The sequence below is a fragment of the Enhydra lutris genome, unplaced genomic scaffold, assembly GCF_002288905.1.
Source record: "Enhydra lutris kenyoni isolate GAN:26980312 unplaced genomic scaffold, ASM228890v2 scaffoldscaffold4, whole genome shotgun sequence".
NCBI classification, from domain to species: domain Eukaryota; kingdom Metazoa; phylum Chordata; class Mammalia; order Carnivora; family Mustelidae; genus Enhydra; species Enhydra lutris.
This window is the reverse complement of record NW_019154088.1, coordinates 23,611,954-23,627,710: the sequence shown is the minus strand read 5'-3', so window position 1 is coordinate 23,627,710 and position 15,757 is coordinate 23,611,954. Positions and strand designations below refer to the sequence as shown.

The 15,757-nt window shown below is 51.3% G+C and overlaps 1 protein-coding gene across 2 annotated transcripts; it reads right to left on the bottom strand.

Moving 5' to 3' along the window:
* Positions 1-4,207: 4,207 nt before the first annotated feature.
* LOC111160112 (phosphoenolpyruvate carboxykinase 2, mitochondrial) lies at positions 4,208-13,977 on the bottom strand. Of its 2 annotated transcripts, none has more exons than XM_022522959.1 (10): positions 13,856-13,977; positions 11,597-11,842; positions 10,966-11,150; positions 10,676-10,879; positions 10,134-10,321; positions 9,688-9,850; positions 9,224-9,442; positions 6,957-7,094; positions 6,381-6,476; positions 4,208-5,918 (listed from the first exon to the last, which is right to left on the bottom strand). In XM_022522959.1, exons 1-10 carry the CDS (start codon positions 13,882-13,884, stop codon positions 5,464-5,466), a joined length of 1,923 nt encoding a protein of 640 aa, XP_022378667.1. In that variant the 5' UTR covers positions 13,885-13,977; the 3' UTR covers positions 4,208-5,463. The 2 variants fall into 2 exon arrangements, with proteins under 2 accessions (XP_022378667.1, XP_022378671.1); XM_022522963.1 differs by lacking the exon at positions 13,856-13,977 and adding an exon at positions 12,465-12,564.
* Between the last annotated feature and the right edge of the window lie 1,780 nt (positions 13,978-15,757).

The window sequence follows — 15,757 nt, the reverse complement described above, 5'->3', positions numbered from 1 at the left end:
AGGTCAGGGATGGGTGCGAGGCTTCTTAGATCTCGTGGGCCCTCCTATCGCTCACTGTCCCTGGGAGGGTGAGGGTGTAGTCAGACCAGGGCGCTTCTTGGTCTTCAGACGCCTAGAGTCGAGCTTATCGTCTCTGGTCTGTAGAGGCGTCTTCATATGGGCGTGGGATCTGTACAGGGCTCTACGCTTAGAAGGGCCCCGTGCTTGGTTTAATGTACTGCTGTCGCTGTCTGAAATTCTTAGTATTTGAACCAGCACCCCGCATTTTCATATTGCTCTGGGCTCTTAATTATGTAGTCTGTTCTGCCCGTCACCCACCTCTAATGGTCAGGTAACTTACAGTCAATTTCCCTGTGACATTTGTTGAGACCTTAGGATTCTGTGGTTTCCGGGTTATCCACCCTGGAAAATCTGAAATCATTAAAACAAACAAAATCTCTCCCTCCTGTTTGCCCTTTAGATATAGTTCAAGTCTTATAGATTCTTTAGCTAATTAGTTGAAGTTGTTTACACTGTCACTACCCAAAATCAAATTTTCATTACTTCTTGCCTCTCCTAGTTGATCCGCTGGAAAGATTTTTCCCCAACCGCATTTAGTTCTTAACCTACAAGTGGTTGTTTATTGTTTCAAATACAGACTTCCTAACCTGGTCGTCTATTTTTTTTTTTTTTTTTAAATCAGTCTCATTTTATGTTATTTCTGCCAAGTAAATATGCCCATAAATTCTGTGCTGTTTCCACCTTTGCACCTTCCCAGGAGAATTTCTTATCTGGGGGAAACTTTGTCTCTATCAGTGGACTCCCTCGTGATCCAGTGGTACCACTTCCAGAAATCTAGCTGGGACCTATATACTAAATCTAGCCTTAAGATTTATGTTCAACAGGGGTGCCTGGATGGTTCAGTGGGTTAAGCCTCTGCTTTCAGCTCAGGTCATGATCCCAGGGCTCAGATCCAGGACCCCGGGATCATGACTTGAGCCACCTAGAGGCCCCTAAAATCCTCTTTAAATGTATATGAGTATTTCTTATCCTAAGATATAAATACTCATATACATTTAAAGAGGATGTGTTCCATTGAAAGAAAATAGCATTTCTTTTAAAATAATAATAATTAAGTCATTTTGAGAAACTATTGACCTTCCCTGTCATGACTTTGAAAGTTGGCTTGTTGCTTGGTGCATTTTGTACAGTGCTTCTCATTTGGGCAGCTTTTGTTTTTCCCAGCTACACTTGAAGCCACTTAAAGCCACAGAGAGCTTTTCTACCTTTTGTACCCATTTTAGGTCCTGTTCTAGTGATTGCTAAGTAAATGTCAGCTAGTTGACTTTCTGTCTGACCTGCCTCTGGCTGTTTCCTCCTCATCAGCATTCCCACTAGAGGGCGGGCTAGGTTAGAGAGGAGAGGAGAACACTTTTTTTTTTTTTTTCCCCCTTTTCTGGCTAACCCTGTCCTCCCTCTTCCCCACCCCACCTTGGAGCCTGGCGACTGCACAGAGCTCCTCCAACACGTGTCCAGTTCTGGGCTAAACAAGGGAAAGTTCTGTCTTCCGAAGTGACTGATGACAAGTGTTTATACATTATCTTCTTGTAGCACCCTGTGCAGAAGGAAAGGGAGAAGTATGCTAATTTACCTAGGACTTAAAATCTGTTGACTGTAAAGCAACTTAGCAATTACGGGATTTCTAATACTCTCATGGCCTGTGTCCTTGAGAACCAGAATTTTTTTGCCTGGCAGATAGGAGGTACAGATGTGATACAGAAGTTAAAAACCCTTTAGCCGGGAATTTGAGTAGGAGCTGTCAGTATGAACTCTTGAAGTTATTTACTATCCTTACCCATTGAAAAGATCTAGAAACAATGGACCAATCCAGTAGCAATGTATACTCCTACCACTTAGATCTTAAAATACCATTTTCCATGAAAAGCAGCCAAAGTTTGAAGAAAAGGCTGATTCCAGGTCTGGGGCAGGAAATGTACAAGATGAATCTGGAACAACTTAGCTTATCAGATAGCAAGAAGCCAGCAAACACTATCAGGGTAATGCCAAAAGGACTCAGGAGCCAAGTTCTCACAGCCAAAGTTGGGACAATTTGAGCATTAAAAGGATAATTCAGTAAACATTAAGTATGTTTAAGTCCATGAGTTCATAATGGGTTGTGTGTGTGGGTAACTAATTGTTTACCCTTTGCAGGATGATAGGAAACCAAATCATCATATTGAAGATGGTAAATATAGGAAAAGAATCCATTATCATGCTGTTTTTCTATAAACTGTACCTGACAATAATGAAACAGAAAATGAAGGGATGTCTTCTTTTTTTTTTTTATTCATTTGAGAGAGAGAGAGAGAGAGAGCACGTGCGCACGCAGGAACAGGAAGAAGCAGAGCAAGAAGCAGCCTCCCTGCTGAGCCCAGAGCCCTAGGACTTGGAGATCATGACCTGAGCAGAAGGCAGACACTTAATTAACCATCTGAGCCATCCAGGCACCCCAAAGGGGTGTCTTTTCGTATAACCATTCCAACTATTATGACAGAGTTTGGATATGGCTGTTTGAAATCCCTAGTAAATTAATGAATCTAGGCATGGAGCATCTAGGTTTGGATGCTTCAATGGTTAAATTGAGGGAAAAGAAAGGAATGGAGAGGGAACCTGTAGACTGAAAGAGACTTCAAAGGCATAGGAGATTCTTAAAAATGGGCGAAGCTTAACTATAATGGCCAAAGATCCATTTGGGTGATAAAACTACAAAAATACAATGAAAGGACATGCTTATCATGCACCATAGTATCCACTTATGCCAGGAGGGACAGGCTGTGATGAAGATGAAGAACACAGTGGGGTGGTGGGGGAGCTTTGGATGTCTGCAAAGTTCTGTTTCTTTCTCTGGGTGATAGTTTAAAGGGTATTCATTTTCTGTTAGTTTATTAAACTATACTTCTGTTTTTTCATGGTTTTCTGTACCTGTGTTTTATTTTAAAATAAAAAGATATGGGACTCTTGTCTGGCTCAGAAGAGTTTGCAACTCTTGATCTCAGGGTTGTGAGTTCAAGCCCCACATTGGGTATAGAAATTACTTAAAATGATTTAAAATAAAAAGGTTAATTAAAATGTGTTAACTTTGTTTTTGGTTTTTTTTTTAAAGATTTTATTTATTTATTTCACAGACAGAGATCACAAGCAGGCAGAGAGGCAGGCAGAGAGAGAGGGAAGCAGGCTCCCCACTGAGCAGAGAGCCCGATGCGGGGCTCGATCCCAGGACCCTGGGATCATGACCTGAGCCGAAGGCAGAGGCTTTAACCCACTGAGCCACCCAGGCACCCCATGTTAACTCTGTTTTATCATGTATCTGTAGGGCATGTAGCCCAATTTTATTCTAATCACCAAAATCATGTTCAAGGCTCATACCTTCACATCATTGAGCACTTAGATACCAGGAGAGGCCTGGAACCCCAGGTCCCCGCCTCTTTCCCGGAGGGACTTATTTCCAAACCTATTTTTTTCTCCCCTAAATTTTATTGACATTGTTCATTTTCCTCTTAATCTGTAGAGTCAGGAATATATGATATAGGCTTATAAGGCCTCCTGCAATCAATATAGAGTGGAACAGCGAGAGCTCCTAAGAGTCAATGGTTACTCCTTCCAGGCATAGTTCTGAGTGCCTGGTTTCACTGACCCTTTTAATCTTCCTAACAACACTGAGGTGCAGCACACCCCCATTTTACAGATGAACATACTCAGAGGCATCTCGGGCCGGACACTACTGTGTGGCCAACATCTGTGTTATGCTGCCTCTGATCCTATTCTCACTTATCACATGCTGTTCCTGAAGCCAAGGACTTGCCTATATAATTTTAAGTCAACAGACTCCATTGCTAACTGTGTTTTAGCACTTGGTCCACTCTGACCTTAGATTCTTTTCTGCCCACACATTGTGTGTAGCTAGTTATTGGCTGTTCTCTATGAAACCGTTGGTGTTTCCTCCTCCAGTGTTTTCTTTTTTTTTTTTTTAAAGAATGGCAATTTTTTTTTTTTAAAGATTTTATTTATTTGACAGACGGAGACCACAAGTAGGCAGAGAGGCAGGCAGAGAGAGAGGAAGGGAAGCAGGCTCCCCGCTGAGCAGAGAGTCCGATGTGGGGCTCAATCCCAGGACCCTGAGATCATGACCCGAGCCAAAGGCAGAGGCTTTAACCCACTGAGCCACCCAGGCGCCCCCAGTGTTTTCTTTTGAGGCAATCCCAGCAATCCCATCTTACTTGTTAAAGTTTATCCTCATTTTCTGGGTGCAGACTTAAACCTACCAACCTCGGTTTATACATTCCCTCAGCCTGATTCAGATCAGAGGCGAAGCTTTCCCTCAGCCACCGGCCCTGATTTAGGGAGGATCGTTGCTGTCTTTGTGGTTTCCCTTCTAAAGCTGATTTCTGAGGATTTAGGTCAAGGCCTTGCCACTTAAATGATGGTCCCCAGTCCAGCAGCATCAGCATCAATTAGGAGCTTGTAAGAGAAACAGAACCTTCTGGCCACTCCAGACTTGCTGAATGAGCATTTTATCCAGATCACCAGGTGATTCATATACACTATTAAGTTCAAGAAGCATGGAACAGGGGACATCTAAAGGCCTTATAGCTGTACAGTTCTACGCTGCTATGAGAGATGTGTCCACAGTTACCGTTTACCCTTGGCTCGACTGATTGCTCTGTGGGCTTGGGCAATTACTTGACCTCTTTGTGCCTTTGTTTCTTCATCTGTAATATGGCATTTGCTTCAAAGCGTCGTTTTGTAACTTGCCCAGAACAGTACTTAGCATACAGGAGGCACTCTAAAAGAGTTAGCTGTCTTAATATTGAATAAGCTTTCGTGAATGCTTTGAGAGTCCCAATTTTAGGTCAGGCAGGAGGAAGAACAGATCTTACAATGGGCAATGGAATCGCTTCCCTGGGGCACGGGGTTTTAGAGGCTTCTGCGTCTCCAAGTGGGAGATCAGGAATTTTAGGCCTGGAAGTTCTACTGAGTGGCCCGCAGAGGCCCCCATCTTTTCAAGACCTTGAGACACAGAGTTGATGTGCCTTCTCCCAGCAATACCTACTGCTGTGGGCTCAGTGGCAGGGCTGCCTGGGAGTGAGATCCTGGCTCTCACCAGGCTGTGCCAGGCCAGACTGCACTGGGGTGCTGGCTGCCTGGAGGGCTGTAGGAAGAAGACCGTGAAATTGGCGTTAAAAGCCCATGAAGACAGGCAGGAATGAAAACAGCATGAACGTTGTGGAAAACGAACGAGCATTTCTTATTAATGGACAGAGTGTCGGAGAAGGTCTATGGCCTGGTCTCATGGCACTCACATGTTGGTTGTATCAAATTGCTCATATTTTCTCCAAGCCTGTTTTGCTCTCCTGTCCCTAGATGGGGGATATGGTGGGGTGGGATGGAGGGAGCTGTGCTCTCTTGCTAGCTTGGAGCCTCAGGTCACATTCTGCGCACACGTCCCTCCAGGGCCTCCAGTTCAGCCAACACCTCCTTGGGCAGATCCTGATTGACCTGCTCTGTCAGGTAGCTCCGAATGTCACGAACCTCTTGTTCCCAGAAGTCCTTGGGGAGCGAGAATAGCTGGGTGGTGTCTACAGCTCCTAGACCCTTGAGATCCAAGGCACCTTCCTTTGGCACCAGCCCGATGGGCGTCTCTCGGGCACTGTCCTCTCCCTCTAGCCGCCGGCAGATCCAGTCCAGCACCCGAGCATTCTCTCCAAAGCCTGGCCACAGGAAGCGGCCCGCCTCATCCCGCCGGAACCAGTTGACGTGGAAGATGCGGGGCAGCCGGGCCCCCTTGCGCTCCTCCATGCTCAGCCAGTGTTCTAGGTAGCGCCCAAAGTTGTAGCCAAAAAAGGGCCGCATGGCAAAGGGGTCGTGCATGATGACCTTCCCTGGGGAGGGAAGCAAGAAGGGTCAGGACTCTTCCTCCTTTTTTTTTTTCTTTTAAAGATTTTATTTATTTATTTGACAGACAGAAATCACAAGTAGGCAGAGAGGCAGGCAGAGAGAGAGGAAGGGAAGCAGGCTCCCTGCTGTGCAGAAGCCCGATACGGGGCTTGATCCCAGGACCCTGGAATCATGACCTGAGCTGAAGGCAGAGGCTTTAACCCACTGAGCCACCCAGGCACCCCAGGACTCTTCCTCCTTACTGGAGAAGACAAAAGACACCCTGCCACCGGCTGGAGGGAGTGGTTAAACTTTGGTGGTTCTGGAATCTTCCTCAGAGTAGGGTGAAGAGAAGAGACTGGGACAAGAGACACATAGGGAGGGCAGGCAGGAGGAAGGCCTGGCTCAGGAAGGGAGAGGAGCAGTAATGTGGGTACACAGGAGAGGGGCACAGGGAGGGCACCCACCTTTGTGTTCAGCTGCAGCAGTGGACTCCGAGCGCATGGCACTGCCCACAAACACACCGTGGCGCCAACTGAAGGCCTCATATACCAGAGGTACTCCTAGAACACAAATGACCAGGGTCACAGGCAGCTTTTCTCTTTGGACCCTCACTCCATCCCCTCTGGTGATCTTGACTCCTGGTCTTACTCTGCTAGGACTTCTGCTCTCCCATTTTCAAATCCCATGCCTCCCCTTAATTTTGAATTCTCCAGGGAGAGCTCTAGAGACAGAGAGCCATAGCTGGCAATCCAGGTTGAGGCTTTTTTTTTTTTTTTTAAAGATTTTATTTATTTATTTGACAGACAGATCACAAGTAGGCAGAGAGGCAGGCGGAGAGAGGAGGAAGCAGGCTCCCTGATGAGCAGAGAGCCCCACCCGATGCGGGGCTCCATCCCAGGACCCTGGGATCATGACCTGAGCTGAAGGCAGAGGCTTTAACCCACTGAGCCACCCACAGGTGCCCCCAGGCTGAGGCTCTAAGTACAAGAGGGAAGTGGGCCCTGAGAGAGCCAGGCCCTTTACTGAGAAGGCATGCTCACCTTTGGGTCTGCGGCCTCCAAAGATGATGGCATCAATGGGGACACCCTCAGGGGCTTCCCAGGCTGGGTCCATGATGGGGCACTGGCGAGCCGGGGCACAAAAGCGAGAATTGGGATGGGCACAGGGCTCCTTGTCCCCTGGCAGGAAAAATACAACTACTGTCACTTTCAAGGATTTATCCACTCCCAACACATGCACACTTTTGCAAGCACTCTTGCAAAATTTGTTTGCATCATCAATGCCCTGCAACCTTGGGTGGTGAGGAGCAGGGAGAAGGGAGCCAGGACATCTCCCCCAAAAGATCAGGTTATTTATCAATAACGGTGGTGAAGTCAAGCTATGTGAGAAAGAATGGGTAAGGAATTGGGGTTTAGCAAGATCCCACTATCTATGCCAAGCTATAGCTACTTGGCATTGACCAGCGCTCAAGAGAATGGGCTTAGATGTTGGCAAAAGGTTAGAACAGAAAATTTATCCCAGAAATGATTTCTTTATTTTTGGGATTATTATTTTAAGAAACACTCAAACACACCTAAAGGAAAAAAAATGAGACTATCCAATCAGTATTTCAGACAACTGACTTTCCATCAGCAAATAAGGGAAGATGGGATCTTCTGAGGAATTCAAAATGTAAACAGGAACTGATCTGGAAGCTGGCAGAATGCTGGTGATTTCCCTGGGTCAGTGGAGACCCAGATGGAGTGAGAGGGCTGGAAGAAGTCAGACATAACCTGCGCAGGCCTAACCTGAGGGGCGCAGGTCATCTGGCCTGTCAGGTACCCTGGAGAAGGGATGGGAACAAGTCAGTGGCACATGTATAAGGCACTACCATGGGACCCTGAAGGGACATGGTGTCCTCTCTGCTGGAGGGTGCTGGTCAGACCTGGGGGGAGTGGTGATCAAGGGAGTTCTCAAGCCATTTCCCCCCACCCACCCCCCGCCACTGTGTCCCCTTCCCCACCCCCAGCTCCAGTGTGTAAGAGCCTCTTGCACTTCCATGACCCCCAATTCAGGTCCCTGGGGCACAGTATTATTCTGGGAATTGCAGCTGGGCACAACACACCCTAGTTATACGCCTGAAGCTAGAGATGATGAAAGGGTTGGGGAATGAGCCTGCAGGGAAGTAGGAACATTTCTTGGGTTTCTCAGTTGGGTGGGGAGGCCACGGAGGACTTAATGATGGTGGAGGAGAAAGTGAGGGGTGATTAGATAAGGAGGGAGGCACGCTCAGCCAGTCCAGGAAAACTCAGCCAGTCCAGGAAAACGTGAATGTTGGCTCAGCGACCACAAGCATGCCCTCCCCAGGATGCCCCTCTTTGCTACCATCCCTAGGTCTCAGGGCTCTCTGACTGCAGAAGGTCCAGAGTGCAGGGGTTGGGGAGGAACAGGACTGCCAGGCGCCAGGGGCAATGACAGGCTTGAGAAATAGCTTTTAGAAGAGGCTAAAGAGCGGTCTGATTTTGCCTGGAGGGCTGATTGGGGTGTGTGTGTTAGGAGGAACGGGAAGGGTGAGGCTAACAACACTGACCTTTATTATTATTTTTTAACAAGATTTATTATTTTAGAGGGGAGCAGAGGGGGAGGGAGAAAGAATATCTCAAGCAGACTCCCCGAGCAGGGAGCCAACAGGGGTGCCATCTCACAACCCCAAGATCATGACCTGAGCTGAAATCAAGAGTCGGCCACTTGACTGACTGAGCCACCCAGGAGCCCCAACACTGACCTTTAGACAATGGTTATTATACAGTGGATGGTGGAAGCCAAGCGGCAGGGGGAGGGGCAGGCTCCCTCCTTCCTAACGGGTCAAACTTTATGGACTGTGCTTTGAGCCCAATTCCTTGTGTAAAAACTTTCAAAACAGTCCTCACCTTTTCTTTAAAAAAAAAAAAAAAAAAAAAAAAAAACCAAAGAAAAAACCAAAAACCCCAGCTTATTTTTATGGAGAATTTGCTATGTATTTGGCACTGCACTAAAGCCTTTGCATGCATTATTCAGCCCTCCACCAGCCTTATGAGATAGCTACTTTGGGAACCACCTCTATGTAACTGATGCGGAGGGCAAGCAACTGAGTCAGATCCCAAAGCCTGCACTTGGCAGACTTGGGACTTGACCTCAAATCTTGCTTGGGGCTGGAAACTGGGACTATTCATAACTTCCTGTGCCTCTCAGAGGTCCTGGAGGATGGCTGCAGGTTGTGGAGAAGGCTTTTACATCCTCAAGGTGCTGAGCCCGGGGGGCTGTGTCACAGCTCCCCCACCCCACATACCGGGTTTCCAGGGTCTGCCCAGCCAGGAGGTCACGGTGACACCAGGCGGAAGAGGCTGGTCAATGCCCTCCCAGTACACTCCACCATCGCTGGTCTCAGCCACATTGGTGAAAAGAGTGTTACTCTGGATCGTGGCCATGGCGTTGGGATTGGTGGTGGCAGAGGTGCCAGGGGCCACCCCAAAGAAGCCATTCTCAGGGTTGATGGCCCGGAGTCGACCTGTTAGGAGAAGTGACAGAAAAGGGCCAACCGGGAAGAGGTGAGAGGTGCAGCCATGGAAGGTTCTATTCTGCTCCTCCTTGCCCTGAGTTGGCCCCTGTATCTAATGGGGAAGGATTTTTTTTGTCTCTAGGGTGGCTGGACTGCTAGGAGGTACAGGGCAGGTCCCCCAGGAGCAGTGGAGGGGAGACTCCTATATTCTAGTAAAAGCCAGAACCGAGAGTATGATGCCAAGGGCCTCTCACCATCACTGTCAAATCTCATCCAGGCGATGTCATCCCCCACACACTCCACCTTCCAGCCCGGCAGTGCTGGCCGCATCATGGCCAGGTTAGTCTTGCCGCAGGCACTGGGGAAGGCGGCTGCCACGTAGCGCTTCTTCCCCGTGGGGCTGGTGATACCCAGGATCTGTGTGTTGAGGAGAGAGGGAACAAGGAAGAAGTCACCAAAGGTCAGTTATGGTCTGCACAGAAAGGACAGCTATGGATTAACAGGGAGGACAAATATTTATTCACGAAACAGGTGCCAACGCCTCGCCACAGGGCAAGGGTGGTGGCAAGTCAGAGCTTCAGTCACTGGGGCAGAGTCCCTGCCCACCAGCTTGGCACCTGGCGGTGGGGAGGGGAGGTGAGGCCAGGCCCCGCCCCCGCCCTGCTCCCCAAAGCTGCTGGGATCCTCACCAAGCCCTCACCAGCATATGCTCCGCCAGCCAGCCCTCATCCCGGGCCAGCCGAGAGGCGATGCGGAGGGCAAAGCACTTCTTGCCCAGCAAGGAGTTGCCGCCATAGCCGCTGCCGAAGGAGACGATCTCCCGCTGGTCAGGCACATGGCCAATCAGGGTCTTCTCTGGGTTGCATGGCCACTGGCTCACCGGCTCCCCTGGGGACAATGGGGTTATGGGCTGACTGCTGGCAGGGGCATCAGGAACTGGGGCGTTAGGGGCTGGAAGGATCGGGGCTGGCAGAAGAGACACTTAGGAGTAGTGGTGGTGCCAATGAGTGGCTAAGGCTCCCCACCTCCTAAAAGCCACTGGCTCCCATGTCCCTGTTCCGGGACAAATGACTTTTCTCAATCTTGTGCAAACTGCTCTGCCAACATAGCATTGCCCCCAGCCCAGACTGCTGCCCTGAGTTTTGGGACTTAGGTGTTTCACTAATGAGGATGGGTAGAATTTGGGGTTCCCTCTGAGGGCAAGCAGGTCTGTGTTCTCCTCTAGGCACGGCAGGCGCTTACCTTGTCCAGTCAGGGGCTGGCCCACAGAGTGCAGACACTTGACAAAGTCGCCATCTCCCAGGGCCCGAAGCACAGGTGTCCCCAGCCGGGTCATAATACGCATGCTTGCTACCACGTAGGCTGAGTCAGTAAGCTGCACTCCGATGCGGGACAGTGGGGAGCCCACAGGACCCATGCTGAACGGAAGCACATACATGGTCCGGCCTGTGGAGGAAAAGGCAACCTGGATGAGGGGTTCTAACCTGCTCATACTTTCGGCGTCCCTGGTTCTGTGTCCCTGCCCCGGTTACCCTGCATGCAGCCCGGAAACCTCTCATCCACAGCTTGCTGGAACTCAGCTGGGGACATCCAGTTGCCTAGTTGCCCACGGGCCCCACCAGCGGGGAGAGGCACTGTGTCCCGTTGAGAAGGAGTTACAATCACCGTCTTGCTCTCTACTCGTGCCACATCCTTGGGGTCTGTGCGGGCCAGCCAGCTGGGGGAGAAGGGGTTATCAGGAAGATGTGGCCAGCGGATCTCCCTCATCCCCAGACCCAAACTTTCAGGTCCAACTTTGACTCTAGGTCTTCTGTGGGCCTGATTTCTTCCCATCAGTCTGCACCTCAGTGGCCTCCTCCAGATTTTGTCCCATCTAAGGGGCTAGTTCCCTTGGCCTAGCCTTCTAAAGGCTCTTGGCAAAAACTCTCTAAACTTGGGAAAGGAAAGAAAAAAGGCAAAGGTTTTTACTTATATAAGCTTCTCTCCTTAACATAAAAATACAGACCAGTCCCATTAATTCCTGATTCTGTTTCCCCCAAAGGTCCCATTCTTGCTCCTTCCATTGGGATGGTCTCGTTAAATTTGATTTTTGTCTTGCTAAATCCACAGTGGCCCAGTCTAAGCAGCCGCCCCTGTCTCATGGTTATGGGGCTCAGGGCATACCAGTTGTTGTACTTGGGGAGCTTTCGGATGAGTCCCTGCTTTTCTAGGAGCGTCAGTGTGGCAGTGTTCTCAGCCTCGGTGCCGTCACAGATGTGGATGCTGTCAGGTTGGCAGAGGCGGGCACTGCGCTCCACAAAGCCTCGCACACCAGCAGGCAGCTGGCCCAGATCTCCACTGAGTACTCGCAAGGTCTGCATGCTGCGCCATGAGGACCAGCTCCAGGGGCTCAGCCCAGGCCAGCTAAGCCTGCAAGACAAGGAACAGAGAGGGAATGAGCGGGGTGTTCTCCTGGAAGATGGGCAAGTCAAGGGGACAGGAAGCTTGGGGGCTGCCAGGGAGTGCGCTAGAGTGGGTCTGGGCGCAGGCCAGAAGGGCAGGTTGGAATAGGTGTGTGGGATGGGTTCAGTCCACCTATCTTGTGGCCTTCACGATTCTCGGTGAGGGACAGGTGTTGCCCAGCGAGCATACAGGCACACGCCGGCCTATGTGGGGTGTATGCGGAGGCATGTTGATGTTACTGCAGGCTAAGCCCATACCTATGTTTAACTGTGTGTGGTTGATGCTGGAAATGACAAGGTGCCCTGTGGCCCAGGGTCGATAAGCTGTGCCCTGCTGACAGCTTCATGTGTCTGGTATTTGAAGCTCTCATCCCTGTTCTTCCCCTTCTCAAGCATAGTTTTCATAGGTTAAAAAAAAGCAGCTCTTTTTCCTTTTTTCTTCCGGTGTGTATGCTGTAAGACTGTGAAAGCCTCAGCAAAGGACCCAGTCTTTGAGATGGGACCGTCCCAGGTTTCTAGATTAGGGCTCTTACACAGAGAGTAGGTAACTGGATACTGGGATTCCAGGCATCAGAGCCAGGGCTGCCCACCTGGGCCAACAAGGGTTTCGTAAGATGTTGCCATTGGGTAGGTGTCTTTGAACTGGGTCGAAGGCTGATTATTGCAGAATGTCACTGGCTGGGGTTCATGCCCATTGCCGGGAGGGCAGGGTCCCTGTTGTCTGTCCCTTCATACTCCTGGGAGAGAGGAAAGCAGTTCTGATTGGCCTGGACCCAGGGTGGAGTGACCCAGAGAGAGCAAAGGCCAAGAGGGGGAAGTTGCCCTCCTCCTATGCCAAGGCCTCGCCCACCAGAAACTGCTCTGCACTTTGGACTGCGTGCCCCTGTCCCTCCCCTAGAGGTCACATGCCAAGAGAGCTTTGGGTGTTAGCAGTAGCTGGGGAACATCAGACTGCGAAAAGCTCAGAGGCTGTAAGGCTGGGGAAAGGAGAACCCTCAGACCATGGAGGTGGGAGCTGGAGCCTGGCTTCCAAAAGAGAAAGAGGGATGGACACCCAGTGTGGCCACAGGGGCAGAGGAAGAGAACTCCTAAGCATTAATTTGAAAGACACCCAGTCTTGGGGAGAGCTTCTCCCCGCAGGGGGCCTGGTTCAGGAAGTCCCTGGTGATGCTCCCCCACTCCTGTCCAGTCCCCTAAGTGGGACCTTTTCCTTTTCCTCTGCTCCAGAGACCACCCCCAGCCAGGGCTGGCAAAGTGGAACCAGCTGTGGGAGAGATATGGGGTCAGCTCAGACTTTGTGACAAATCCTGAGAAGGGAGGCTACAGAAGAAAGACAGGAAGCTGTGAAAAAGAAGGGCCTAGGGACTTCTGTCCTGGAGAGAGCCTGAAGCCAGCCATAACAGAATTGAAGGCAACTTGTTCCCCTCTTCATCCTGTTTCCCTCCTTCCCCTAGCCCCAGGTCCCGGGCTCCACCGGGCTTCCCTCCAGGTTCCAGTTTCCCGGAGGCCGGAAAATAAAGGTTTACGTTCTACCTTCTCTGGGGAGCTCTGAGCTCAATCCCCCAGGAGTTCATGCACCCTTGACCCCGAGGCCCTACCGCTTCTGAACGCAACTGAGGCACAAGGGTTACATCTGTAAGGGAAAGGAAGAGACGAGGAGACAGGGCTCAGCGGGGGCGATCGAGGAGGGGGAGGGAGTTCTGAGAGTGGCAGGTCGAGACCGCGCCGTCAGAGACCAGCAAAGCAGGGAGGAGGAGGAGGCGACGGAAGCGGAGAGACCCAGAACGGCAGAGGCCGCCCCAGATCTCCCGCGAGACGCCCGGCCCGAGAGGCCAGGGATCGAGAAACACTCGTCCCCGACCCGCCGCCTCCTCCGCTGGGAAAGCGGGCGGAGGCGGTCGGGCAGGATAGCGCCCCTGGCAGCCCCGGGGGGCGAGCGCGGCGGAAGGTGCGGGTCGGCCCCGGGCTGGGGCTCACTCACCGCAGGCCGGGGCGATATACAGCGGCCATGGCACTTGGGCGGGGGCTGCGGGGTGGCCAAGAGAACCGAGCGGAGCCGGGGAGATACGGAAGGCGGGGAAGGAGGGAGCGCAGCGAGCAGGAGCGAAGGCTGGGCGGGAGGCGCTTAAAAAGGAGGCGGGCGGGAGGGCGCGGGGGCGGAACCTAGCAGGGCCGCCGCGACCCTCTCTCCGCCCTGCCATTCGGCCAGCTCCCCGGGTCCCCGGGCTCCAGGCCCCAGGCCCGCCCAGGCACCGCCCCACGCCCCGCATCCTAGTCCCTAAACCCGTTTCTCCCATTGGGCAGCTGGGCCCCCTCGGCTCCCCGCCTCCGCGAGGCCCCTCCACCCGCCCTGCCCGGTCCCCTGCACATGATGTAACTTTGAGGACTCTTGCTCCTGAGAGATAGGGAGTGGGAGGCACTGGGGTGGCAAACAAGCCAGAAACGAGGGGCGAGGCCAGGGCAGGGGCCCGTGGAGGCTGGAAGTCCAGAAACCGGGGGTTGGACATTGCCTTTTCTCTTTTCCTGGGGACTGACCACTCTGAGACCCAGACTTTTCTGTTTTCCATGGCCCCAGGACTAAGGTTCCCTTGGTCCCCAACTCCCACATCCCTGTTACTTCTGCTCCTGATGAGGGCTCTCTTCTGCCTCCCCATGAAATGGTGGTGCCTGTCCGCCCCAGAGTCTTTCCTTTGGGCCTCTTCCCTCGCTGTTCTTGCCACATTACCCTGGAGAACTAACTTGTCCCACCCAACCACCACGTAAAAGTCCTCAGATAATTTCTCAAGTTATGTCTCCATCCAGACATCTCTCTGCAACTTGAGACCACCGAGTGTCACCCCAAACGCCATAGGGCCTCCAACTCAAACATGTCTATGGTAGGCACCTGCCCAGCATTGACACCACCTTTCTGGTAGTGGCACCCTGACGTTCCTTTGGGGAACCACCTCCTCAGTCCATGTGATCAGATGGGTCTCCTGCGGGTAGGCTCTCAGTACGGCCAATTTGTACGTCCCTCACTTTGGCCACAGTGATTGGGAATGTTCAGGGATGGACATGAGGTCCCTCTTGGGGGCTTTTTGTGTAAACTTTAAAAATGGGCTCTCTTTCTGCTGGGGTTGCTGAACTGGTAGGGTATAAACCCAGAGCTGCTGGGTGTCAGCTTGGCACTGCAAAGCAGGAACCGGCCCTAGATGGAAGCCAGCCTGGAGGAAGCAGAGCAGAGGGATGGAGAGCTACAGTTCCCTGATTTAGGTTATAAGAGTCAACAAATTTCTTCTCTTGATCAAGCTAATTGTCAGTGGATTTCTGCCATTTGCAACAGAAACGATGCTGATTCTCAGGTTTCTCAGAGTTCTGTGCTAGAACAAATTGGGACAAGGAGAGCTGGCCCCCAGCCTTGGGCTTGCTGTTGGCTATCTCTTCACCCAGCCCCCATCCTGGACTCAACCTCATGGGTATATATTTGGGATTCTTTCCTCCAGTCCCTCTATCCAAGCTCTGTCAACACCTACTCCACTTTGAACAGCTGCATCTTTGGCCACCTTTTAGGCCTAAAGGTGTGCACGCTGGAGGCAGTATGGATCTACCGAAGGTCATCATCTCTTCCATAATCCTGTGCCTGCTCTCATGGTTCCCCATCTCAGTGAAAGGCACCAGCCTCTAGGCAGTTGCCTCAGAGGAACCTGAATAAGTCTAGGCTATTCCTGGCTTCTCTTCCCTAGTCAGACACCAGGACCTTTGGATTTGTACTTTCTAATCAGCTCTCAAATCTCTGTCTATTGCCACGGCCACTGCCTTAGTTCAGGGCTTACCTCTCACCTGGCTTTGGGTGATATCTTCCAAGACACTTCTTGGACTCCCACCTCTCCAAATGCCATCCCCT